Raw genomic sequence first — 27,385 nt, 5'->3', positions numbered from 1 at the left:
AATAAAAAAGTTATAGCGCTCAGAATAAAGCAATGCAAAAAAAATATTTTTTTTTCTATAAAATTGTTTTACTGTGTAAAAGCGCCAAAACATAAAAAAAATACAGTAAGTGTAGTATCACTGTAAACGTACTGACCCGAAGAATAACGCTGCCTGATCACTTTTACCACACGCAGAACGGCATAAAAAAAAACTCAAAAAACAATTCCTGAAGTGTTTGTTTTTGTTAACTTTACCTCCCAAAAAACGGAATAGAAAGCGATCAAAAAATGTCACTTACCCAAAAATGGTTCCAATACAAATGTCAACTCGTCCCGCAAAAAACAAGCCGTCACATGACTCTATCGGCCGAAATATGGAAAAATTATAGCTCTCAAAATATGGTGATGCAAAAACTAGATTTTGCAAAAAAAGCGTATTTTAGTGTGTGACAGCTGTCAGTCATAAAAACCTGATATAAATCTGGTATCTCTGTAATCGCACCGACCCGAAGAATAAAGTAATCTATTCAGTTATATCACACTAGGAACGGCATAAAAAATAAATAAAACAAATATTATTCACCTGCTACTGATTTGTTTATTATGTCTCCCAAAGATCCCAGTAAGGCTCTGCTCACATTTATCCTGTGCTCTGCGCTGAGCACTTACACCAGAGTTTCCGTGTAAATCTCTGAAATACGTGATTCAGCCACAACCCATGACGGAAGATTCCCTGTAATGAGGCAGATATAGGCCACTGTGGACGCCGTCTAGCCTGGGATCCCACGATGTCATTTGTTTTAGGCGTGCATAAAAGTGCGGTTGGCCACAGTTTTGTGCACTTCTGAAAAAAAGGACACCACTAAACAGAGGCCAGATCCAGAGTAACTCTGCTGCCTCATTACAGCGAATGGATCCCGCAGGGGTTTCATCTGAATTACATCACTTGGAAATTTAGATGGAAACCCCGATGTAAGTGCTCAGCCTAGAGCGCCGGATAAATGTTACGTAAAATGTTCCCAATAAAAGCTTCAACTCAGTCCTCAAAAAAGCTAGTCCCCACTCAGGTCCATCATCTGTTAAAAATATAAGGGACTTCCAAGTTACTTGTAGCAGAAAGGCTCTGGAAAAGAAAAATGGTCCTTGCCCCCCAAAAGAAATTCAGAAAATTTTGTGCTCCCAAATCCAAATGCCTATTCTACAATAATTTGTTCTCCAATTGTCAAATAGCACTCCTTCCCCCTCAAATCTCACCGTATGGCTAAGTGGTACGATACAGCCACATATGGGGTATTGACACTTTTAGAAGAAATTGTGTGACACATTTCGGCACCATTTTTACCCATTGCCCTGTGTGAAAATGTAAAATCTGAGGGTAAAACCTTTTTTTGTGGTAAAAATATAATTATGCTTTTTTCACTGCCCAATGGTATAAATTTAAAAATTAAAAAATGCTCACTACTTCCCTAGATGAATTCCTTGAGAGGTGTAGTTTACAAATTGGGGTCACTTGTGGGGGTTTCTGCTGTTTCGGCATGTCAGCGACTCTTCAAATGTGACATGGTGTCTGCTGCCTATCCCAGCCAACATAGCGCTTCTTTCTCTTCCGAACCCTGCCGTACACCAAAGCAGGGGTTTTCCCCCACATATGGGGTATCGGCGTACTCAGGAGAAATTGTACAACAAATTTCATGGTGCAATTTATCCTGTTACCCTTATGATAATGCAAAATTAGGGAATGAAAAACATTTTTTGAGGGAAAAATGTGAAAATTTTATTTTTACGGCTCAATATTATAAACTTCTGTGAAGCACCTTGGGGTTCAAGGTGCTCACCACACATCTAGATAAGTTCCCTAAGGGGCCTAGTTTCCAAAATGGTGTCACTTGTGGGGGGTTTCCACTGTTTAGGCACATCAGGAGCTCTCCAAACGCAACATAGCGTCTGCTAATTATTCAGACAAATTTTACATTCAAAAAGTCTAATGGCGCTCCTTCCCTTCCGAACCCTGCCGTGCGCCCAAACAGTGGTTTTCCCTCACATATGGGGTATCAGCACGCTCAAGAGAAATTGCACAAAAAAATTTGGGGTCCATTTTTTCATGTTACCCCTGTGAAAATAAAAAAAATTGGGTCTAAAGTAACATTTTTGTGAAAAAAGTTAAATGTTAATTTTTTTCTTCCACATTCCAAAAATTCCTGTGAAGCACCTGAAGGGTTAATAAAGTTCTTGAATGTGGTTTTGAGCACCTTGAGGGGTGCAGTTTTTAGAATGGTGTCACTTTTGGGTATTTTCTGTCATAAAGACCCCTCAAAGTGACTTCAAATATGATGTGGTCCCTAAAAAAATGTTTTTGTAAATTTTGTTGGAAAAATGAGAAATCGCTGGTCAACTTTTAACCCTTATAGCTCCCTAACAAAAAAAAATTTTGGTTCCAAAATTGTGCTGATGTAAAGTAGACATGTGGGAAATGTTATTTATTAACTATTTTGTGTGACATATCTCTCTGATTTAAGGGCATGAAAATTCAAAGTTTGAAAATTGCAAAATTTTCTAAATTTTCGCCAAATTTCCGATTTTTTCACAAATAAACACAAGTTATATCAAAGAAATTTTACCACTATCATGAAGTACAATATGTCATGAAAAAACAGTCTCAGAATCAGGGGAATACGTTGAAGCGTTCCAGAGTAATTACTTCATAAAGTGACAGTGGTCAGAATTGAAAAAATTGGCCCGGTCACGAAGGCAAAAACAGGCTCTGGCGCGAAGTGGTTAATAATCTCTTGATGCCACCCCTGAGTTCTAAATTAATGACAATTATCACATACTGACAAGTCATATTTCCCTGCCAACACATTTTCTGGCTGTCTTTTTTGACATCTGGTATTAAGTGCTGATTGGTGAATGTTGCTTTTCATATAGACTTTTTCCTGCTTGTGACAACTGTTAGGATTTGGTGTGGAGAGGTTTATTTTCTTAGACAGAATGTAGGCAATTGTTACAAAACGCATAAAAACTAACTTTTATTAAATCTTTTTTAAAAAAATGTTAATCCTCAAGTGCAAAAAATAGTGCTTAAAGTAAAACCTCACACACGTGATGAGACAATATCTCTGTGTTCAGAGACAAGAAAAGAGGAAGGTGCCCATTTGATTCCTTTTTACCAAATATAGGGAAACAAATAATCCTGTATGCACTTTGCTCATTAATTATGGCATAGTGTTTTTATCTCTCCTTTTGTTCCTTTGGGTATTAAATACTGACAATCATATAGTGCCCAAAGGGCTTACCTAAGGTATATTTTCTTGTATCTTTATTTCAGCAGCGCTGGATGGTAATGAGAGCAGTGACAGTGAGACGGAAGACAGAAGCACGGCTGAGTTAGCTACATTAAAGCTGGACGACTGGTTACATTTTAAGCTTGATCAGGAGGTAATAACAGTAAAAGTAGCACATTTACTGACGTCTTCTGGGTAGATAAGTTAGCACTTTCTCTTTACTAGAAGTAGTTGAAAAACCCAAGGGGCAGTGGTTTTAGGCTTATTTCTGAAGCTCAACAGTCTGAAATGGGATGTTCTCCAGAACCAACAGAACAGTAGGTTAAAACTTAGCCTTTAATCATACAGAATAAAAAAATAGACAGCATGTGCACATATTAAAAAAAAAAAGAAAAACATTAAGCTTATTCGTTTTGGGTAGAAAAACCCTTAATCAAAGCTGACAGCCCCATGTGGGGTATGTCCTTAAATTGTAAATGTTATGGATGGGGTAAACAAGGAAAATGGAGTTACCAATACAAACGTGTTCTGTAAAGGTGTATTTAAATAGTCACAAAATAATGAATTGTAGGTGCAAAAATTAGTAAAAAAAAAAATACACAAGATCTGCTGTGTAATTGAGACCATTGGGTGAACGGGTATTTAATTTACGCATCCAGAAAGCCTCTCGTGCCTTTAATTTATCCAGTCAATCTCCTCCTCTATTTGGTTTGTGTACTCTTTCAATCCCAAAAACCCTCTATAATGCAAGATCACCTGAAATGTTGCGTTTTTTAATTTGTGTATTAATGTCGTCAGGTATCTTGGGAATGGATCCATCAACATATTCTGCTATACCATTTTTCAGTTTGCAGGTTGTACATCCCACATATTGGAGCTTGCACTGGGTGCATTCTATAATGTAAGCTACATACACATGCGATAGGGATGAATGATAGATAATGTTGGAATAAAAAGCTTTGTTACAAATAACTGGGGGCAAAGTGTACACCTACTCTTTAAAGCAACCTTGTGTGCTCAACCAATTATTTTTGTTATTAGTATATTTGTCGATAATAGAGAAATATTTGGGTGAGATGATGTTGCCTATAGTACGCAATCTGCTTGCTACAAAATTAACTCCATTTTTAATTATGCGAGAGATCGATTCATTTTCATAAAGGATAGGAAGATATTTCCTAATGATTCTGGAAATTTTATAAAAATCTTCATTGTATGGGGTAGAAAAAGTTGAGTTTGCCATTTTGTCACGATTATTATAGACGTATTGTTCTCTATTTTTTGAATTAATCATTGTTTTGGCTTGATTAAGGGGAGAGAGTATCCCCTCCTCCTTAAGCATCACTTTCACTACTGTAATGCTACTCATCAGAACATGCACTATGTGCCCTTACAAATCTACCGATAAGTAAATTCCTGGTAAAAAAAACAGCAAAAAAGGCAAGAGGGTTTACCTGCCAGATCTCAGAACTAATGCACTCAGGATGCAGCAAACACGTATAATAAAGATGGCAGCAACACAGGTGCAAAATACTGATGAGACAATCACTCACAACCTGCCATTTCATGGAGGGGGTGATTTGCTTAGTATTTTTGCACTTTTTTATTCCAGGGTGCAGCCAGGCCCATTAGTGCTGGCATTGTAAACTAAGGTGTCTGTTCTCATGGGGTGCACTTAGATAGTACCGGGCAGCCTGCCTAATCTAATAGTATGGGCGTAACTAATAGGCTGTAAGCCGGATGCTGTGCACTACCCAAGTGTGAACGGCACCCTATACAAGTCTTTCTGTGTGCATTTTTAATACTAAGCAGTCACCCCCTCCATGAAATGGCAGGTTGTGAGTGATTGTCTCATCAGTATTTTGCACCTGTGTTGCCGCCATCTTTATTATATGGGTTTGCTGCATCCTGAGTGCATTAGTTCTGAGATCTGGCAGGTAAACACTCTTGCCTTTTTTTGTTGCTTTTTTTTCTGAATCTTGGGGGAATTTTTAATTCTTCTTTTTGTGGTTTTGCTTTGAGTAAATTCCTATTAACATGATTGAGAGGACATCTGTTAAAATGTAGTGTGGTGTTGCCCTATAATTGTTTTCTGTATAACTTGGTGATTATACTGTGGTTCCTGGAATCAGCAATCAGACATTAAGACAAAGAATGATGTAGATATTTTTTTGGAATGTGTGCTGAAGATTAGATTATCATTATTAGTATGGAGATATTAACCCTACGTCACATACAATATCGGTTCTAACGAGTTCACATACAATGTGACTGTCAGGCGCAGGCTAGAAAAATACCTATAATATCTAATGTTTGCAATTTCAGTGCTCTAAAAGTGATCAGTGACCTTCATAGGGATGTAATAAAAGAGACTACACATAATCAGGTGCAAAAAAAACCCATTTACTTAACATAAAACTAATAACTCTGAAATACAAACATTTCAAAACTCCCGCCAAATAGTCCCCAGTTCGACTCTGTCAAAAAACTCTACAAAGAAAATTTATGGAAACAAACTTAATTTTAAGGTACCTTAAGTACTATTAAACACATATTCAATCAGAATTAGATCCTGAAGTTTCCCCAGAAAAATTACACTTGCAGAGCAAAGAGCAAGAATTACACATCATTTTTGCATGTGTCAGGCAGATTGCATTATGACATTTGTGACATTCATAATTAGAAAGCCTTCTGATTCCGCTTTCCGTGGTGCAGGTGGTGCATCTCCTTCTTTTGGGAGGTGGTGCAGGTGGTGCATCTTCTGGGCGGAATCTTTTGAGCTGAACTTGAAGGCGAGAGGGGATACCGATTGTTTTTATACTTCTCCAAGCACTAGTTCATGGGTCAATTTTTTAAGATAGAATCGTCTACGGAGTGGTTCAAGCTTGTTTTCAAGGTAAATGACTTGTGAATTTATACCACCCAAATTCAACATAGCAAAAAATATGACCATTGGCCAGCGTTTGGTGTTTCTGCTGACGTTGAAAGTTGAGCACATCTGATCAGCTGTATCAACACCCCCTTTGGTTGCATTATAAAATGTAATTATCTCCGTTTTTTTTGTGTCTCAGTCCCAGGATCGATGGCATCATCATCATGAAGTGTTGATAGAAGAAGTACAATTTTTTTTGCTTGTGGTACATAGGAAACCAAAACCTTTCCATTATGGAATGCAAACATACTGCTGTACTGTTGTCTCCCTTTCACACTTACAAACTGTGTAGGCAATTCTTTTTTATTTTTTCTTACAGTTCCGACATATGAAAGCTTCTGCATTTTCAGATAATCAATCAGATCACAATTTGAAAACCAATTGTCAGCTGTTATATTGCGATCCGATCCAAATAAGGGCTCAGCCAGTCTTTTTACAACATCACTCGGTTTGTTTCTGACACAGTAAGGACCTTCTGGTTGTTGTCCTGCATAAACTTCCAGGTTGTAAGTGTAGGTCTTACTGGCATCAACAAGGGCATACATTTTTATTCCATATTTGTTAGGCTTTGATGGAATATATTGACGAAAGGCACATTTACCACGAAAACCAGGGAGCATTTCATCAATAGTGAGATTCTCCCCAGGGCAATAGCTTTTTTTTACAGTTTTCAACAAATTTTTGGAATATATCACGAATTGAAGCAAGTCGGTCATGTGTTTTACGTTCGGTTCGGGTAGTTCTGTCGTCAAACCGAAGGCAACGAATTAGAAGCTTGAATCTGTTTATGGACATAACAAGGCCAAATTTTTCAACTCCATCCCCATCTTTACTCCAAAGTTCCTCCAAACTTTGTCTATTTGCCCTATAAGCTCCTGCAAGGTATAATAATCCAAAAAAAGCACGCAGTTCTATTTCATCTGTGGCCTTGATGGTTCTGTTGCAGATGAACTTGTCCTTTATAATGTCTATATATTGGTTGGTATATGTGACAATAGAGTCCAGAATGTCACCTGTGAATAAACTATTCCAGCATTTAACTGCAGTTTTTGCATTACTTGCAGTTCCTATAACTGCAGGAAGGTGAGTAATAATGTTTTGAGGTTCCCTACGTTTTTTCTGGAGTGGCTTCTTGTTCCATTGGGTTTTTTTTTATCTTTTCCCATATAATAAGATTCTACATCTTCATCCTCATCACTGTCACCATCTTGCTCTGTTTCAGAATCCACTTCACATACTTCCACCTCATCATGAGAATCAATCTCACTTTCCTCTCCTAAATCCTCATTCAGTGTGGGGTCTGCATCATCTAACAGCATGTTTGTTACTTCCTCAACATCAAGGTTTTTTGATAAATTGTACATTTTCCTCTCCATTTCAGCAGATAATCTGAAGCAAGAGAAGGAATATGTGTTAGGGAACTACTGTATATGCCTGAGCAGCACACTTTCTTTTTTAATCTGCCTTATTTCTATGAAATATCCTTACACTTTGTGCTATACATTCATAAAACAAGCTAAATAAACAATTGTGATGAATAAAAACATAAAATACCAACCTTATTGAGTGTGACGTGTTCACATACAATGAGCCTGAGAGATTAGCGCAGTTATATCTGTCCTCCTGAAGCTCTGCAATCCAACTGTGGTATGAGGTTTCACAGAGCTGCTAGAGACCGGAGACTACCTGGAGGGAGGGGATTTCCTCACAATCTGGTGAGGAAGGAGAAATGAAAGTAAAAGAGATGTGCCTGTCAGGCCTATTGTATGTGACGGAGGGTTAAATTCTGAAACTGAACGAACAACCATTCCAAATAAACAACATGCCATCTATATACTTCCCATACCATTGGATGTGATGGTGGAAAGGATTGTGTGGGATATATAGATAATTCTCCTCCCAACATGCCATGTACAAATTGGTAAGTTTTTTATATCATTAGTACATTTTTGATATGGTTTTTTTTTATTAGATAACTTTTTTAAACAGTTTAGAAAAAGTCATATTACAAACAGTTGGACCCCACACAAATCCTTCCCCACAAACCCCTTTCCATCCCTATCCCAGTCCAATGTCCATAAACTGCTATGAGCAAGGCAAGAGTGCTAATCCGTTGGCTTAATACCGTTAGACCATTGCATTCACAAGTATGTAATTGTGTCCATTAATAAAATAAATAATTAATATGGAAAAAGGCAGGATACAAACTACACTGCTCAAAAAAATAAAGGGAACACTTAAACAACAGAATATAACTACAAGGAAATCAAACTTCTGTGAAATCATTTGTCCACTTAGGAAGCAACACTGATTGACAATCAATTTCACATGCTGTTGTGCAAATGGAATAGACAATAGATGGAAATTATTGGCAATTATCAAGACATCCTCAATAAAGGAGTGGTTCTGCAGGTGGGGACCACAGACCACATCTCAGTACCAATGCTTTCTGGCTGATGTTTTTGTCACTTTTGAATGTTGGTTGTGCTTTCACACTCGGGGTAGCATGAGACGGACTCTACAACCCACAGAAGTTGCTCAGGAAGTGCAGCTCATCCAGAATGGCACATCGATGCGAGCTGTGGCAAGAAGGTTTGCTGTGTCTGTCAGCGTAGTGTCCAGAGGCTGGAGGCGCTACCAGGAGACAGGCCAGTACACCAGGAGACATGAAGGGGACCGTAGGAGGGCAACAACCCAGCAGCAGGACCACTACCTCCGCCTTTGTGCAAGGAGGAATAGGAGGAGCACTGCCAGAGCCCTGCAAAATGACCTCCAGCAGGCCACAAATGTGCATGTGTCTGCACAAACGGTTAGAAACCGACTCCATGTGGGTGGTATGAGGGCCCGACGTTCACAGATGGGGTTTGTGCTCACAGCCCAACACCGTGCAGGACGCTTGGCATTTGCCACAGAACACCAGGATTGGCAAAGTCGCCACTGGAGCCCTGTGCTCTTCACAGATGAAAACAGGTTGACACTGAGCACATTTAACAGACGTGACAGAGTCTGGAGACGCCGTGGAGAGCGATCTGCTGCCTGCAACATCCTTCAGCATGACCGGTTTGGCAGTGGGTCAGTAATGGTGTGGGGTGGCATTTCTTTGGAGTGCCGCACAACCCTCCATATTCTCGCCAGAGGTAGCCTGACTGCCATTAGGTACTGAGATGAGATCCTCAGACCCCTTGTGAGACCATATGCTGGTGCGGTTGACCCTGGGTTCCTCCTAATGCAGGACAATGCCAGACCTCATGTGGCTGGAGTGTGTCAGCAGTTCCTGCAAGATGAAGGCATTGAAGCTATGGACTGGCCCGCCCGTTCCCCAGACCTGAATCCGATTGAGCACATCTGGGACATCATGTCTTGCTCCATCCACCAACGTCACGTTGCACCACAGACTGTCCAGGAGTTGGTGGATGCTTTAGTCCAGGTCTGGAAGGAGATCCCACAGGAGACCATCCGCAACCTCATCAGGAGCATGCCCGGGCGTTGTAGGGAGGTCATACGGGCACATGGAGGCCACACACAATACTGAGCCTCATTTTGACTTGTTTAAGGACATTACATCAAAGTTGGATCAGCCTGTAGTGTGTTTTTCCACTTTAATTTTGGGGGTGACTCCAAATCCAGGCCTCCATTGGTTAATGCATTTGATTTCCATTGATGATTTTTGTGTGATTTTGTTGTCAGCACATTCAACTTTGTACAGAATAAAGTATTCAATGAGAATATTTCATTCATTCAGATCTAGGATGTGTTATTTGAGTGTTCCCTTTATTTTTTGGGGGTAAGATATTACCCCAGAAATTATTGGTCTAAAATGTTGGGAGAATTAATCTTTATTTGTTTTTGGAAAGCTCATAAATGGCCAAATTGAAAAACTTGTTTAGGAATGACAGTACATTTTGGACCTTTCTTTTTTTTTTTTTTTTTTTTTTTTTTTAACCTTGGCGAAACATTAAAGTGAATTTGTCTTTACCTATGAAGTGTTGGCGCTAAGTGTCACATGGTTGTTATTGGTTGACTGCTCTGCTTTATTTTCTAGTCTGCTAATTTGTTAGTACATCTGAGGCAAAAGTGGTACAGTTTATTTCTAAGAAGTGTGAAGTCGCCCTCAAAACCTTGGACTCAAGTGGATGAGGCCACCATCCGGGCAGTGATAACTGTATTAACTAATGAAGAGCAGTCAGCGGGTCTACAGCAGCCTTCGGGAATTGGACAAAGACCAAGGCTAATGTCTTCTGAAGAGCTTCCAGCATCGTCTTCTTGGAGGACCAATCATAGTCATAGGGGTTCAGCAGAAACAGACTTCTCCGATGACTTGTGTAGTTTTGACAGGTACTTTGTTCTTATTCCCACAACTCTGGTCAGTTTTCTTCCTATGCTTTAGTTTTTCATAGTGGTTTGACCAGGGCTGTGGAGTCTGAGTCGGAGTCTGAGCCCATTTTGGTTGAGTCGGTATAAAATGGACCAACTCCGACTCCTAAAATATATAATAAATTGGGTACAGTAGTCCAATGCAGTTTGTGGGGAATAATTTTTTTCATAAGAATTTGGGAAAGTTATGAAATGTCCTATAAATGTCTGTCCTATTCCTTATCTAAAGGTCTAGACTTTTAGCCTAGATGAATCTGTGCTACAGTAAATTTATCACTTAAACATGAGCCATGTATGAGGGAGTTGGAGTCATGGAAATTGAGGAGTCGGAGGTTTGGCTTACTGACTCCACAGCCCTGGGTTTGACCCATCGTAAATATAAGCATGTTTGTAAATGATTACTTCCTTACAACATTTCCCTTTTTTTTTATAGCAGCAGAACTATAAAGTCTCCACCCATGACTTTTTCTCAACAACCTAAACTTAAAGAGAGGGTTTTACAGCATCCAAAACGACTTGAAGAGAAAATGCAACAGATGTCTGCTAAATTTCCTGAAGGCAGTAGCCACTCCAGCCCTTGTGCAAGCGCCTCTCCACCTGCTTCTATCAAGGTAGTGTCTAAGTAACTGAAATCAGACCCACAGATTGAGCAGCAACTTCTACACTGGGAATGTAATGCAAAGTTGTACAAACTGTGAAAAAAAAAACATTTACTAATAAATGTATGATGTTTTAGGTCTCCCTTCTGAGAACTACACCTATCTTTAGAATATGGTTCCCCAATCCTGAGCACCCAACTGATGCCACAGCCGCTGTGAACATGCCATAAATGTCCATGAAGAGACAACCTTTTTAATTTTTTTTTAACTACAGTACAGACCAAACGTTTGGACACACCTTGTCATTTAAAGATTTTTCTGTCTTTTCATGACTATGAAAATTGTACATTCACACTGAAGGCATCAGAACTGTGAATTAACACATGTGAAATTATATACTTAACAAAAAAGTGTGAAACAACTGAAAATATGTCCTATATTCTAGGTTCTTCAAAGTAGCCACCTTTTGCTTTGATGACTGCTTTGCACACTCTTGGCATTCTCTTGATGAGCTTCAAGAGGTAGTCACTGGAAATGGTTTTCACTTCACAGGTGTGCCCTGTCAGGTTTAATAAGTGGGATTTCTTACCTTATAAATTGGGCTGGGACCATCAGTTGTGTTGTGCAGAAGTCTGGTGGATACACAGCTGATAGTCCTACTGAATAGACTGTTAGAATTTGTATTATGGCAAGAAAAAAGCAGCTAAGTAAAGAAAAACGAGTGGCCATCATTGCTTTAAAAAAATGAAGGTCAGTCAGTGCGAAAAATTGGGAAAACTTTGAAAGTGTCCCCAAGTGGCAGTTGCAAAAACCATCAAGCGCTACAAAGAAACTGGCTCACATGAGAACCGCTCCAGGAAAGGAAGACCAAGAGTCACCTCTGCTTCTGAGGATAAGTTTATCCGAGTCACCAGCCTCAGAAATCGCAGGTTAACAGCAGCTCAGATTAGAGACCAGGTCAATGCCACACAGAGTTCTAGCAGCAGACACATATCTTCAACAACTGTTAAGATGAGACTTTGTGCAGCAGGCCTCCATGGTAAAATAGCTGCTAGGAAACCACTGCTAAGGACAGGCAACAAGCAGAAGAGACTTGTTTGGGCTAAAGAACACAAGGAATGGACATTAGACCAGTGGAAATCTGTGCTTTGGTCTGATGAGTCCAAATTTGAGATCTTTGGTTCCAACCAGCTTGTCTTTGTGCGACGCAGAAAAGGTGAACGGATGGACTCTACATGCCTGGTTCCCACCGTGAAGCATGGAGGAGGAGGTGTGATGGTGTGGGGGTGCTTTGCTGGTGACACTGTTGGGGATTTATTCAAAATTGAAGGCATACTGAACCAGCATGGCTACCACAGCATCTTGCAGCGGCATGCTATTCCATCCGGTTTGCATTTAGTTGGACCATCATTTATTTTTCAACAGGACAATGACCCCAAACACACCTCCAGGCTGTGTAAGGGCTATTTGACTAAGAGGGAGAGTGATGGGGTGCTACTCCAGATGACCTGGCCTCCACAGTCACCAGACCTGAACCCAATCGAGATGGTTTGGGGTGAGCTGGACCGCAGAGTGAAGGGAAAAGGGCCAACAAGTGCTAAGCATCTCTGGCAACTCCTTCAAGATTGTTGGAAGACCATTTCCGGTGACTACCACTTGAAGCTCATCAAGAGAATGCCAAGAGTGTGAAAAGCAGTCATTAAAGCAAAAGGTGGCTACTTTGAAGAACCTAGAATATAAGACATATTTTCAGTTGTTTCACACTTTTTTGTTAAGTATATAATTGCACATGTGTTAATTCATAGTTTTGATGCCTTCAGTGTGAATGTACAATTTTCATAGTCATGAAAATACAGAAATTTCTTTAAATGAGAAGGTGTGTCCAAACTTTTGGTCTGTACTGTACATCCATGTTCCACTGTATTGTCTTACCTGACTTTATAGACAAATCTCTATTCATATTTAAGTGGGTATTCGTTCTTTTAAAAGTAATGATGGGATAAGCTATCGATAGTGACGAGGTGGGTCTGATTCTTGACAATGATCTGAAAGGGTTGTGGTGCTTAATTGAGTACTGCAGCCTTTTTAATGTCTGCATCTATTTCAGGCCAGTTCATACTTGCAAATTCTGTACTTTAGGAAGCGGAGGTACAAGGCTTTGCCGCATTGTCCATTCACTTAAATAGGGCATTGCTGCAATACCTTGCTGTATGGCTACAAAAAGTCCAAACCAAACTGTAACTGGTGTAAACATTGAAGGAGCTGCCGCACTCGTAAAGATGTCATGTCACATTCAAACAGTTAGTCTTGTGTGTATGGGGGGGTGAAATTCAGATCTCCACCAATCTTATATTGATGTATTCTAAGAGATCTGTTTTAAAAGGCTTGTAACCCCTTTAACATTATGGTTTTCATTAACCTCTGCATTCACCTTCAAACAAATCCTGACAAACCCTTTTGATCTATAATTGGGAATTTTAAGGAGATAAAATAACACTGCAGACATCCTGACAAAAAGCATAAAAACTGCTAGTATGAACAGTAAGAACCGTATTGTTAGCAAATGCAATTATACAACCTTAGCACTTGCTCTTAAAGGGGTTATCCAGGCCTTTTATTATTTTTGTGTATGGGGCTAAGAACTAACAGGCAGATGATTGCTAACTACCTGCCTGTTCTGCACGGGGACAGTCTGCCGGATTCATTTCACCTCTCGTCAGCAGAGCAGCTCTTCATCTTCTGATTTGCTCTGTTGACGGGGCGTCAGTACAGACGTCATTCTGGCAATCAGCATGACATTGACAGAGATGCCCCTTAAACAGAGCAGAGCGGAAGACAAAACCATGCTCTGTTGACGTGACGTCAGTGGAGGAAGAGGAATCTCCTGCAGGATCGGTCCATGAATACTCTGAGTCGGCCGAGATCGGCTCTGGGAAAACAGGCAGATAGTTATCAGTATCACAAAAAAACCGTAGACAAAGTTTGGAAACCCTTTTTAGCTACTCCATGCTGGTGAGGGGAAAATAACAAAGTACAAATTTTATTTATGCCTCGCAGAGCTCCAAATCTCCATCACCAAGACCAATTTTACCTGTCAGGTATTTTATAATGAAGAGTAGCAACCTGCGAAACCTTGACATTTCCCAGCAAAAAGGAATCTGGTCCACGACTCCTAACAATGAGTGTAAGCTGAATAGAGCATTCTGGGAGAGCAGCACCGTTTATCTGGTATTTTCTGTTCAAGGATCTGGCCATTTTCAGGTAACAAATACAATATTGCTTAAAATAGAATTATTTAGTGTCAAATGTATGCGGAAAAAGGTGTTTATGCTTATTTTATGTTTATGTTCTATAAGTGGTGTAAGGCGACGGTGTTCACACCGTGCAGTAATTGAGGCAGTGACCCAAGCAAGTCCCAACATAAACAGCTTTTTATTCAGCAACTCACGGGTAAACAGAGCAGTCCTCCAGTTCGCAGCCGGGTTAACATCAGTCCATAAACAATGGTTGCCGGGGCAATGGCCGCGCCGGGCCGCTCAGAGCTGGGCAGGTGCAGAGGCTTCCCAGGTGTGGGTTCAGCCACCCTCAATCCTGCTGAGCTTTCCTGCTATGCTCCTAGCAGGTTCCAACATAGAACAACACTAACCCTTACTGCAGGGATGTTAAAGGACCTGTGGCAAGAGCCACTGGAAAACCCGGGTTGGAGGGAGGAGGCCGCCCCACTGCCTCCTGTGACCTCCTCCAAGAAATGAAGGTCCTGCCGGGTTTTTACTAATCTGCCTTAGCCAGATAGCCTGACCAGGTCAATGCTCACCTTCATTCCTGCATTGCAGCCGCATGTGTGTCTATGACTGCAATGCACTCCAATGGTTTTAATAGGTCTCTGTACACATTCTGGGGGATATATAACGTCCCTCGTATACGATCCCGGTCACTGCCTCACAGTGGTAAAAGAAAGATGAGGGACCCCCAGGTTTTTGTTCAGTAGTTTAACGTGAATGATGGACTACTCAGAAATGCATTATGTATTTACATAACTTATCAAGCGTCTCAAAAATTGGCTTAGAAGGTGGTGCAGGATTCTTGGTGAGACTGTACGGACCACAGGTTCTACCTTAAAGGTCCATTTACACTGCACAATTATCTTAAACAAGTGTTCCCAGTTAAAAGCTTGTCCATCAGGTGTAATGACCTTTTGTGCTGCACAAAAGATCCTCGTTCTCGGCAGCACGTTGTCCTTTGTTCACTGCACATAGGCTGTCATTGTTCTCAGCAGCTCAAGACCCGTTTACAATCTATTAAAGACTATTCCAGTGCACATCTAAAGCTGGGTCAGCCTGTGTAACGTCTACTAAACTACCAATGATCGGCAAACAAGAAGCTGGACAGCAGTCATTTAGGGCCCCAGGTCGGCCCGTGTAAACGGTCCATTTAGTGTGCCGTCCAATTGGCACTGTACTACCCGTGGCAGGAGAAAAGATGGCTGATTGAGATTTTATGATGGTGATATAGGATATCAAATGGCATGAAAATAAGGAGGAGTGTTACAGAAAAATTGGTTGTATATGGTACTTTTAAAAAAAATAATTTGAGAATGCAAATGTTATTTTTTAGTTTAGCTTTTGTGAATCATTAATAAACTTGGTTTAACCCCTTCCTTGCCAAAGATGTATAGTATATGTCCTGGCTTCTAATTGCCATATCTCAGCCTTTATCGCAGCTACAACAGTGATCTGGGGCTAATTTTTTAGAGATTACTAGCTTTAAAATGAGCCCTGGATCACTGCAAATACTGAAATCTAGGCTGAGATACAGCCTATTAAATTGTCACCCTCTGATTTCAGCCAGCGTGAAGGAGGAGAAGGTGGCTGCAGGGTAGCGGACAGGCTGCAGTGAGAGGAGAGAGATTATGCATGATCTCCTCCTGTCCCTGTGTAAGAATAGGTGTGAATCATACCAACAAAGTAAAAAAAAAATCTAAAGTCCTTTTTTAAGCCCTCTATTATTACTGGGGGGAAAAAAAAACATCTACACATATTTGGCGTCACCATGTCTGTAATGACCTGAACTGTAGGACTAGCTTGTCAATTAGCATTGGCAAGCTAGTCATTGTACATTGTAAAAAGAAAGCAAGAATTACACATTGTCAGTCACTTTACTTGTAAAAAAAAAAAAAATTTGAAAAACTAAAAATCACAATCCCAAAAATTATACCAATGAAAATAACAGTCCATCCTACAAAAATAAGCCCTCATACACCCCTATAGCAAAAAAAAAATAAAAAAAGTTATGGCTCTTAGAATATGACGACACAATATTTTATTTTATTGGATTTTATTAAGAGAAAATGATAAGGTATAAATAAACTCAACTTATTTGGTATCATGGTGTCCGTAACGACCCAAACTATAAAATGAACATGCTGTTTGTACCGTCCATTAAAAACCATCAGAAAAAAACGTATTAAATTGCAGAATTGAATGTTTCTGATCATTTTATTTGAAAGATTGAATGAAAAGCTATCAAACTGTGTTCTTAAAAAGCAGTATACGACCATTTATAATATATTTCCATACTCCTTTTCCATTTCTACTAATACCCGTTTGAAAATGAGACATTTGGGGCTAAAATGAACTACATTTTAATGGAAAAAATAGAATTTTTCATTTATTCATTCCACATTATATTAATCATGTGAAACATTTAAAAAGTTAACAAGCTTACTAAACACTATTTTGAATGCTATAATGAATACATTTTTAAAAATGATGTAATTTGTGATGGGGTTTTAATATATAAGCCCCTCAAAGGCACTCGAGAACTGAGTTGGCTCCTAAAAGATAAGTTTCTGAAAGTTGCTTGAAAATTGGAAAAATTGCTGCTATCCTTATAGCCATGTAATGTCCCCCCAAAAAAGACGTATATAAAGTTGATGCCAGTGTGCAGTAGACATATGGGAAATGTCAGTTATTGACTATCTGTTTTAAGGTCAGACATATTAAAAGTTGTGAAAATACTTTTGAAATGTTTTGAAAAATTTAATTTTTTTTGGTTTAATAAATTCAAAACTTGGGATTACGTCAAGGCCAAATTTGAAACTTCCAGTATAAAACCAGATTTATGGTCTTTTAATTTCTCATGATTTTATAAAAATATATAAAATGTAGTCACAGTTTTGACCACTAATTAAAATTTTGATGCAATTTTTACAAAAAAAAATCGCTTTGATGCAAAATTGCATGATGGTACCTTCATGTGTCAAGTGCAGAGTGACATTTTGACATTAAAGAAGTTGTACAGTACTTTAGATTACCCCCCCAATGTATCCCCCTGGGGCCCCTAAGACTTTTTGTAATTACCTTACGTTGCTGATAGCGCCGCTCACGCATTATCGGTGGCCGTTCACAGGCATCACGTGACCCCGCGCTGACGTCACAACAAGTGAGGCGTGACTCAGCGCTGGGGTACCCGCGGTGGCTACTGGGTTGTGGGCGGGGTTACCCCCCGCGTCACACCCAGCTTCCACCTCGCGCTTTCCTAATGAATGGGGAGAGGCAGAGCGCGTGGTGGATGCCGGGTGTGACGTGGGGACACACCGCGTACAGCCTGGCATCCACCTGGAACGTAGAAGACAAAGATCCTCGGCTGCTGCCAGCACTTGTCGTGACATCAGCGGATGTCAGAGCCGGCTGCAGCCGGGGGTCACGTGATGCCTGTGAGTGGCCAGTGGTAGCGCCGCTCTCAGACATTATCTGCAGCGTAAGGTAATTACAAAAATCCTTAGGGGCCCCGGGGGAATACATCGGGGGAGGGGGGGTGGTATAAAGTACTGGACAACCCCTTTAAGCCAGTTGTCTACCTTTATAAAATATATGGGTTCGAGACTGACATATAAGTCGCCAGTCTTGATATACTGCTCCCCATTATTCTCTGTAAAAAGGGAGCCTGTCGCAGTTTCATGAGTTTATAGTTGGGGCAGTATGAAACTAATGACAGGTTCCTTTTAAACAAAACTGATATGTAGTTATTAGGAAAAATAATTAAAATGCTAATATTTATTCAGTCCTGAAAAGAGACCTCTAAAGGAAGAAATGTATTGGGCTTTTCTAAATCAAGACGTAGGATATTTGAAAACCACACTCATTGGTACTATCTAGCAAACTGTAACACTTTACAGAAGGTTAAGTTTACATAGCGGCCATTATTCACTGGTGAGACGGGTGGAAGATGCAGGAGAACGCCTTATTTTGAATTCAGCGGACTCAATACTGAGGCTAACGTGGCTCTATTAAACTGATATCAAGGTAAATGAACAAAAAAGCAGCCTCACAGTGTCCTATTTATATGACTCAGTCCGTCTTACAATGTTGTGGGTCTCCAACCAGTAGCCGTGACTTACGGCTTCACATAAGAAAATAATTTTGGTGAGTCCCAAAAATAATTAAAATCCTCAATTTATTGCAAAATAATTTAAAAGCCCTTATTCACTGAGTATCTCAGTGACTCACCAAAATTATTTTCTTAAACTGATATCAAGTATTTTTTGTGCTGCTTTTAGTAATGGTACAACAAACAATCCCTCACTATTTTCAAGTCCACACTCATTGCAGCAAAACAAACCTACTTCTCATCTCTCATATCCTCCCTGTCTCACGACCCTAAACAGCTATTCAGCACTTTCAATTCTCTCCTCCGTCCCCCAGCGCCTCCTCCCTCTCCTCTCAGCTCAGCCGAAGTTATCTCATCCTTCTTCTCTGCCATATTTCTAAAACTTAACATGGATAAAACAGAATTCATCATCCTTCCACCTTCTCATTCATCCCCCCTATCTGACCTATCCATCAACGTCAATGGCTGCCCACTCTCCCCAGTCCCGCAAGTTCACTGCCTCGGGGTAACCCTGGACTCTGACCTTTCCTTCAAACCACATATCCAAGCCCTTTCCCACTTCCTGCCAACTCCAAACTCAAAAACATCTCCCGCATCCGCGCATTCCTCAGCATAGACTCTGCAAAAACACTAGTGCACGCCTTCATCATCTCCCGCCTCGACTACTGCAACCTCCTGCTCAGTGGTCTCCCTTCCAACACTCTCGCCCCCCTCCAATCTATCCTAAACTCTGCTGCCTGACTAATCCACCTGTCCCCCCGCTATTCCCCGGCCTCTCCCCTCTGTCAATCCCTTCATTGGCTCCCCATTGCCCAGAGAATCCAGTTCAAAACCCTATCCCTGGCATACAAAGCCATCCACAACCTGTCTCCTCCATACATCTGTGACCTAGTCTTCCGGTACTTACCTGCACGCAACCTTCGATCCTCACAAGATCTCCTGCTCTACTCCCCTCTTATCTCCTCTTCCCATAATCGCATACAAGATTTCTCCCGTGTATCCCCCTTACTCTGGAACTCTCTACCCCAACACATCAGACTCTTGCCCACCGTGGAAACCTTTGAAAGGAACCTGAAGACCCACCTCTTCCGACAAGCTTACAACCTGCAGTAATCATTGCTCCACGACACCGCTGCACGACCAGCTCTACCCTCACCTACTGTATCCTCACCCATTCCTCATAGATTGTGAGCCCTCGTGGGCAGGGTCCTCTCTCCTCCTGTACCAGTCGCTGACTCATTTTGTTAAGATTATTGTAAGTGTTTTTGCTATGTAGACCCCCTTTTTTCACATGAAAAGCGCCATGGAATAATGGCGCTATAATAATAACAACAGACTGTCTCCATAATATGCTGCTTTTAGAGGGAATTTATCAGTAAGAACAACTACTCACAAAACTGCTTATATGGGCATCACCTTTATATCTTCTATCAGTTGCCGTGTTCTTAAGTAATGAGGGTTTTCATTCATATGCAAAAAAGGCATTACGTGCTGTGGGCGTGACATAGCACTTAAGGAGCCACTGCCTCCCAAGGTTGTTTTCCCACCCAGTATCAGCCTTTTTAGCTTGAGGGAGGGAGATAATCTTACTGAGAGGCTCCCTTAAAGGGAATCGGTCACCAGCAAAAACGCTGTTAACCTGCAGAAATGGGGATAATCTGCAGGTTAATAGCGTTACTAACCTGCCCTGTGCTTGCACTTAGCCGAATGCTGCTGGGAGAAAATTAACTTTATTCCCTTCCCCCAGCAGCATTCGGGCTCAAGTTACGGGTGCGGATTCAGTCATTGCTGTTAAGAATACAGAGTAGCGCTGAAACTGACACTCCCTCCGTATTGGGATCGGGGGCGCGATTACAGCTCCTGCTCTGTATTCTCAGAATGGTGACTGAACCGACGCCGCCCTCGTGACTGAAAGCCTAATGCTGCCGGGGAGAATAAAGTTGATTTTCTCCCCTGAGCGTTTGGCTACGTGCAGGTGCCGGGCAGCATAATAACACTGTTAACCTGCAGATTAACCCCGTATCTGCAGGTTAATAGCGTTTTTGCTGGTGACAGCTTCCCTTTGAATAACCCGTTATTCATATGACTGATTTCTCTTAAATTATTGAGGTAACACATCGTATACTTGTATCATTTTATTTTGTCACTTTGTTTTGTATTTTTTGTGTAGGGCTTTGCTAGAATGTGTTCAGAGATCGGGCAGGAGAAGAGTAAAGATTGGGGATCCACCACTCTTGGGGGAGTCTTTAAAGTGGAATGGCTACGAAAGGATAACGTTCCTTTTCAGCTTACACATCATTTACTGAACCCTTGGAATGATAACAAGAAGGTCCAGATAAGTCGTGATGGACAGGTACGGTTTTTAATTTCTCATCAACATTGTGAAGATGTTAGAGTGTAATGTTTAGCTCCTAATTTCCCCTTTAACCGAGAGGGTGCTAGCAGAAATTTGTCTCTGGGGCCGGTTACTTTTTCCCCTGCCCAATCAAAAAAGACAAAACATCCCCACAGAGAAGCTTAGACTCGGCTCTTTCCTATGAGACATGTAATAGCACAGTCCTGCTCTCCTCCTTGGTCCCTGCAACTATTGTGTAGAGTAGAGAAAGAAGCACCCAGACACAAAGCTGCACCTCTATCGGAAATTAAGAAAGAAGACTGATGTATTTGAAGACAACCTAATCCAAAAACATATAAAAACAATTAAGAACTGCAGAAGACTCAACCCTTTGGTCCAAGAACTATACGGGCCAAGGGGCTCCTCACATACAGAGTAAGGCCTCCTTCACATGTCCGTATAAAACGCATATGTGAAAAATGGGTACCAGTGTCATCAGTGATTTCCATCCATGTGTCATCCATGTGTCTGTTTTTACCATCAGCGTCATCAGTGTTTTTCCAGTATGGATAAAGAAAGAAATGACAAAGCTTCTCATATATTTTGCAATATTAAACACGTACAGCACATGGATGCCATCCGTGAGCTGTACGTGTTTTTCACGGACCCATAGACTTGTATTGGCCCTTGTCATCCATGCTGTTGTAAAAAAAAATAAAAACACGATCATGTGCATAGCACCATAAGTTATAATGGGTACGTGTGGGATCCGTGAAAAAAACATACTGGAAACACGGACATGTGAGTGAGGCCTAAGGTTTATTTACTTTAGTGAAAAGTCCGATAATAGAAGCAATGCAAATATCATAGAATATAAGAAGTTAATAAGTAACAATAGAGTATAAAGTACAAGTCTAAATAAATGATTAAAAAATAGACATGAAAGCACTATTATCAAAAAATGTCTATAAAAAATAGTTTTATGCAATAAATGGTAAGTGAAAAAGTTAGTTTGTGTTAAGCATTAAATACCAGTATGGGGGAGAGGTTAAAACCCAAGCATGTAGCCATTCTAAGACCACTTCATCAGAGGTATATCAAGTAACCTATATCAAGTGCCATCTGCAAATAAATTAGGTTCACCCCCCCCCCCCAGCTCCTTCCCCATATATAGGAGTAGTGCAAAAATATGGAGACCCAAGAGAAAATGGAAAACATACTTAAGTATAGCAATTCCCCTGCTACTACATCAAACATGGCTGCAAATGGCTTACACAGATGAAATGAAAATAAGGGAGCAATTAGAAGTTAGCTGATGTGCAAATTGCAAGCAAATAGCACTGACATGCATGAATAAAGAAGTACACAGCTACCATAAATGCCAACCAGAAATCAGCTGAAAATTGCTAGTGCATACTGCTGCAAATTGCTTGTGCATACTGCTGCAAAATAAACCTAGATCCTACCTGTATGTTTGCGAACTCCGCACTCTGTCTTGATAAGTCCAACTGTTATGGTCAAATTGTAGCTCCAGAGGGAGGCACAGGTAGTGCCCACTTAATGATCTGCCGGTGATGCTTGTGGCTCAGTGCAGGTCAGCTTGTAGGCGTCTCTGGATGTGGATATTCGCGCCAGGCAGTAGTGCTGCAGTCTGCATAATGGCAGAAACAGACAGCCGTATAACTCGTGCGATGATGCACTAATGATGCGCACATCTAAATAAAAACAACTTTTATTGGTGTACAAGCAGGATATCAATGAAACAACCTGAACCGCACAAAGTTAGGTGACATAACAGCATAATAATACTCCATCTCTTAGAAATATTGCTAGCAATGGTGCATATAATTAGTATAAGTCATGTTTAATGCATATAGAGGACACCATATAATACCCCAATAATCCTAAGAGATAAAAAAAATAGCATGCTATATCCCACTCCAGTGAAAACAAGGCATACTGGAGATGAGCTACAGAAAGATTGAAATATACTATAAGGTATCAGTGTGTAAATCAGTGACATCAGTGTAATAGATCTCAAGTAATGTAATAAATAATGGTAATCTCAAATAGCTGTAGCCAGATGTATCCAGTTATCCAACAAATAGACACAACAAAAGCCTATAGCAAGTATATAAAGATGCTTATTAGGTTACTAGATGGTGGCCCGATTCTAACGCATCGGGTATTCTAGAATATGTATGTGGCCGATCGGGCGCAATCAGCAGAGCGTTGTTTAAATTTGGCGCCAAAATCACTGATTGATCGCAACCGCGACCAATCAGCAAAACGGTGTTTAAATTTGGCGACAATATCGGTGATTGGTCGCGGCTGGCGGCCGTGACCAATCAGCAGAGCGGTGTTTAAATTTGGCGCCAATCTGGCTGATTGGTCGCGGCTGGCGGCCGCAACCAATTAGCAGGGCGATGTTTAAATTTGGCGCCAAAATCGCTGATTGATCGCGGCTGGCGGTTGCGGCCAATCAGCAGAGCGTTGTTTAAATTTGCGCCAAAATCGCTGATTGATCGCGGCTGGCGGCCGTGACCAATTAGCAGAGCGGTGTTTAAATTTGGCGCCAAGATCACTGATTGGTCGCGGCAGGAGGCCGCGACCAATCAGCGAATTGTATTAGTGAGGACCGGGGAGCGGCGCTGCCTGTGCGGGTACTTCCGCTGCGAGAAGCCCGGAGATGAGCGGCTGCTCGCAGCAGAAGTATCCCGACCGGCGGCGCCGCTCCCCGGTCCTCCGTTCACACTTGCTGTCGGGAGATCAGCGGGCCAAGCATGGAGGTCAGCGGCGCCGCCCGTCGGGGTACTTGTGCTACCAGCAGCGGGGAGATGAGCGGATAGCACCAGTCATCTCCCTGCTGCATCGCCGCTGACCTCCATCCGGCAGATGAGCCGCTAACGGCCATCTTTTTCTGAAATCCCGCATCGCTGATTGGCCGCGGCCGGACCAATCAGCGACGCGGGATTTCCTAGACAAACAGACGGGATAAGACGATTATATATATAGACTAGATGGTGGCATGATTCTAACGCATCGGGTATTCTAGCATATGTCTCCCGACCCTCCTTTATAATGCCCCATGCAGGAAGTCACATCCCCCGTATGCAATACCCCATGCATATAATACCCCATGCAGGATGTCACCTCTCCCCCATATAATGCCCCATGTAGGATGTCACCTCTCCCCCCATATAATGGCCCATGCAGGATGTCGCCTCTCCCCCCATATAATGCCCCATGCAGGATGTCACCTCTCCCCCATATAATGCCCCATGTAGGATGTCACCTCTCCCCCCATATAATGGCCCATGCAGGATGTCACCTCTCCCCCCATATAATGCCCCATGCAGACTGTCACATCCCCCCTATATAATACCCCATGCAGGTTGTCCCATCCCCCCATAGTGCCCCATGCAGGTCCCCTATGGCCCCATACAAAAAAAAAAAAATTCCAATACTCACCTCACTGCTTCTCTGGACTCCAGCGTAGCCGGCATCTTCACGCTGTGCGCTGTGACCGGTCAGGAGAGAGCGCGGTGTAAAGACGTCACCGCGCCCTCTGACCTGAGACATCACAGAGCTGCCGCGGAAGACACAGGAGCTGCTGCGCAGGCACGGGGAGGGGTAAGTATGACACCGGGTGCCGGGGTCCTGATCGAGCGGGGGGAGGGACGGGAGGAGAGGGGAGAGGAGAGGAGGGGAGGGGCGTCACACTTGTCCTCGGGAGATAAGCGGCCGTAGCCGCTGATCTTCCGATGATAGCCGCATGTAGGTCAGCGGCGCCTGCGGTCGGGGGACTTATGCTGCGAGCAGCCGGCTGCATCGCCGCTGACCTCCGTGCCACACATGAGCCGCTAATGGCCGCCATGTTTTTCTGAAATGCCGCTTCGCTGATTGGCCGCGGCCGGACCCATCGGCGACCCGGGATTTCCTAGACAGACAGACAGACAGACGGGATAAGACAATTATATAGATAGATTATAACCACATATGAAAAATGCTCCCACTTTTCCTGATGAAGCTGTAACCTACAGCGATATGCATGGGGTGTCTAGGCTACATGAGCCATGGATCTTCATGGGTGACATGTTTTCTGTTGCTTAGCATATTTTGATTAGCATTGGGCACCTTGTCTAGCACTAGGCAATTTAGCTATTGCAGCTTTGGCTAGGAATAGTCTGAGATTTATTACATATTGCACTTTATAGTATATTTCAATCTTTCTGTAGCTCATCTTCAGTATGCCTTGTTTTCACTGGTGTGGGGTATAGCATATCATTTCTTTATCCTTTAGGATTATTGGGGTATTATATTGTGTCCTCTATATGCATTAAGCATGGCTTACACTAATTATATGTACCATTGCTGGCAATATTTATAAAAGATGGTGTATTATTATGCTGTTATGTCTACCTTTTGGTATGTCACCTTGGTCCATGTTTGCACCTAAATATGTGCGGTTCAGGTTGTTTCATTGATATTTCATATATTTTTATACTTGTACACCAATAAAAGTTGTTTTTATTTAGGTGTGTGCTTCATTAGTGTATTTCTTTTTTTCTCCCTCATCCAGACTATGATAAGAACTCTGAAGCCATTCTCATTGCGAGTCTACCATCGCACTTGGAGGGCTTATTTTCGCTGATGTGAGTCTACCAGCACTTCGACAATGTCTTTTTCCTTGCCAGCTCTGCTCTACTTACAGTCCAGATTGGAGGCCGTGCTGGCACTTAACCCCCTCAATGGTCACGTGTCTGCCCTGGCTATTCTTTTTCAGAAAGATTTGCTATCTAAACCGCAAGTTAAGACTTTTCTCCAGGGGGGGTGGCGCATGTTAGCCAACCCAATCGGACTCCCCTAGATCCTTGGGATCTGAATCTTGTTTTGGAGGCTCTTCAGTCTCCGCCTTTTGAGCCTATCAGTGAAATCTCTACACTTTTTCTTTCTTATAAGGTAGCTTTCCTTACAGCCATCATTTCTATTAGGAGGGTCTCGGAGCTTGCAGCTGGTCTTGTCACACTCCTTTCCTTATTCTTCATCAGGATGAGGTAGTGTTAAAGCCAGTTCCATCTTTTCTCTTGAAGGTGGTCTCGGGCTTCCACCTTAATGAAGACATTGTTTTACTTTCCTTTTGTCTTGCACCATCTCATCCTATTGAGGCAATTGAGCTCAGTAATTGACAAACCGCTGAATCTCATTTTCTTACACTCCCTTGTAACAGGGGTGGTGCCACAGGATTGGAGGATAGCTGATGTGGTACTGATATTTAAGAAAGGTAAGAAGGTGGATCCAGGTAACTACTGTCTGGTAAGTCTGACATCAGTAGTGTGCAAAGTTTTTGGGGGCATCATAAGTGATGACCTGCAGAGTTATATCACAGAGAATAATATAATAAATGATAATCAGCATGGATTCATGAAAAATAGGTCATGTCTAACCCACATGGGGTTGTTCTATAAGGAGGTAAGTGCAAATCTGGATCTTGGTAATGCGGCTGAGATGATTTATCTGAACTATGCAAAGGCATTTGATACTGTACCACATAGCAGCCTTATACTGAAGCTACAGAAGCAAGGACTTGGGGGAACTATATGTAGAAAGTTAAAAAATTGGCTAAATGATCGGAAACAGTCGTCATAAATGGTACGTTCTCTAAATGGGATACAGTCAGCAGTGGGGACCGCAGGGATCTGTGCTAGGACCGATTCTCTTTAACCTCTTTGTTAATGATCTTGGGGATGAAATTGAGAGTAAAGTGTCAGTTTTTGCTGACGACACCAAACTATGTAGGATGTTAAAGTATGATCTTGACATCACGATATTGCAGAACGATCTGGATAAGATGACTGAATGGGAAATACTTGGCAGATGAGGTTTAATGTAGATAAATGTAGAGTAATGCACCTAGGACGGAGTAATCCTATTGCTGCATACACATTAAATGGGAGTATACTCGGGACTACAGAACAGGAGAAGGACTTGGGTATTTTGGTTACAAGTAAGCTGAGTAGCAGTACTCAATGTCAAGCAGCAGCCGCAAAAGCAAACACGATTTTATGATGTATAAAAAGAGAGATAAATTCCCGCGATCCCAACGTACTGTTACCCCTTTATAAATCAGTGGTGAGGCCACATCGGGAATATGGAATCCAGTTTATTTTAAAAAGGATATTCAAAAGTTAGAGTCAGTTCAAAGGCGGCAACTAGATTATTATACGGGATGGAAGGCCTCTCATGATAAGAGGTTGAAAAAGTTGGGCTTATTTAGCTTAGAAAAAAAGACGCCTCAGAGGAGATCTCATTTATATGTATAAATATATTTGTGGTCAGTACATAGTACTGGCACATGACTTATTCCTTCCAAAGACCATACTAAGCACCAGGGGGCACTCATTACGGGTGAAAGAAAGGCGATTCCGATACCTAAACAGGAAAGGATTCTTTACAGTTTGAGTAGTTGGACTATGGAATGCCGACCACAAGAA

General features: G+C 41.7%; 1 protein-coding gene across 4 annotated transcripts in view; it reads left to right on the top strand.

Annotated features, from left to right (window-relative positions):
• Window positions 1–27,385, top strand: part of LOC141173701 (3'-5' RNA helicase YTHDC2-like) — a 123,787-nt gene that overhangs the window by 90,135 nt on the left and 6,267 nt on the right. For 2 of the 4 annotated variants that reach the window (XM_073658052.1, XM_073658051.1), the window contains 5 exons: window positions 3,307–3,416; window positions 10,237–10,529; window positions 11,002–11,179; window positions 14,225–14,428; window positions 20,727–20,909. In XM_073658052.1, the coding sequence (XP_073514153.1) occupies window positions 3,307–3,416; window positions 10,237–10,529; window positions 11,002–11,179; window positions 14,225–14,428; window positions 20,727–20,909 (968 nt within the window). The remainder of the gene's footprint in view (window positions 1–3,306; window positions 3,417–10,236; window positions 10,530–11,001; window positions 11,180–14,224; window positions 14,429–20,726; window positions 20,910–27,385) is intronic. The other 2 variants (XM_073658055.1, XM_073658054.1) reach the window with 2 other exon arrangements.

This window comes from Phyllobates terribilis, unplaced genomic scaffold (genome assembly GCF_046119375.1).
Source record: "Phyllobates terribilis strain yellow unplaced genomic scaffold, ASM4611937v1 Scaffold_13__5_contigs__length_258822181, whole genome shotgun sequence".
NCBI classification, from domain to species: Eukaryota; Metazoa; Chordata; class Amphibia; order Anura; family Dendrobatidae; genus Phyllobates; species Phyllobates terribilis.
This window is presented reverse-complemented; position numbering and strand designations above follow the sequence as displayed.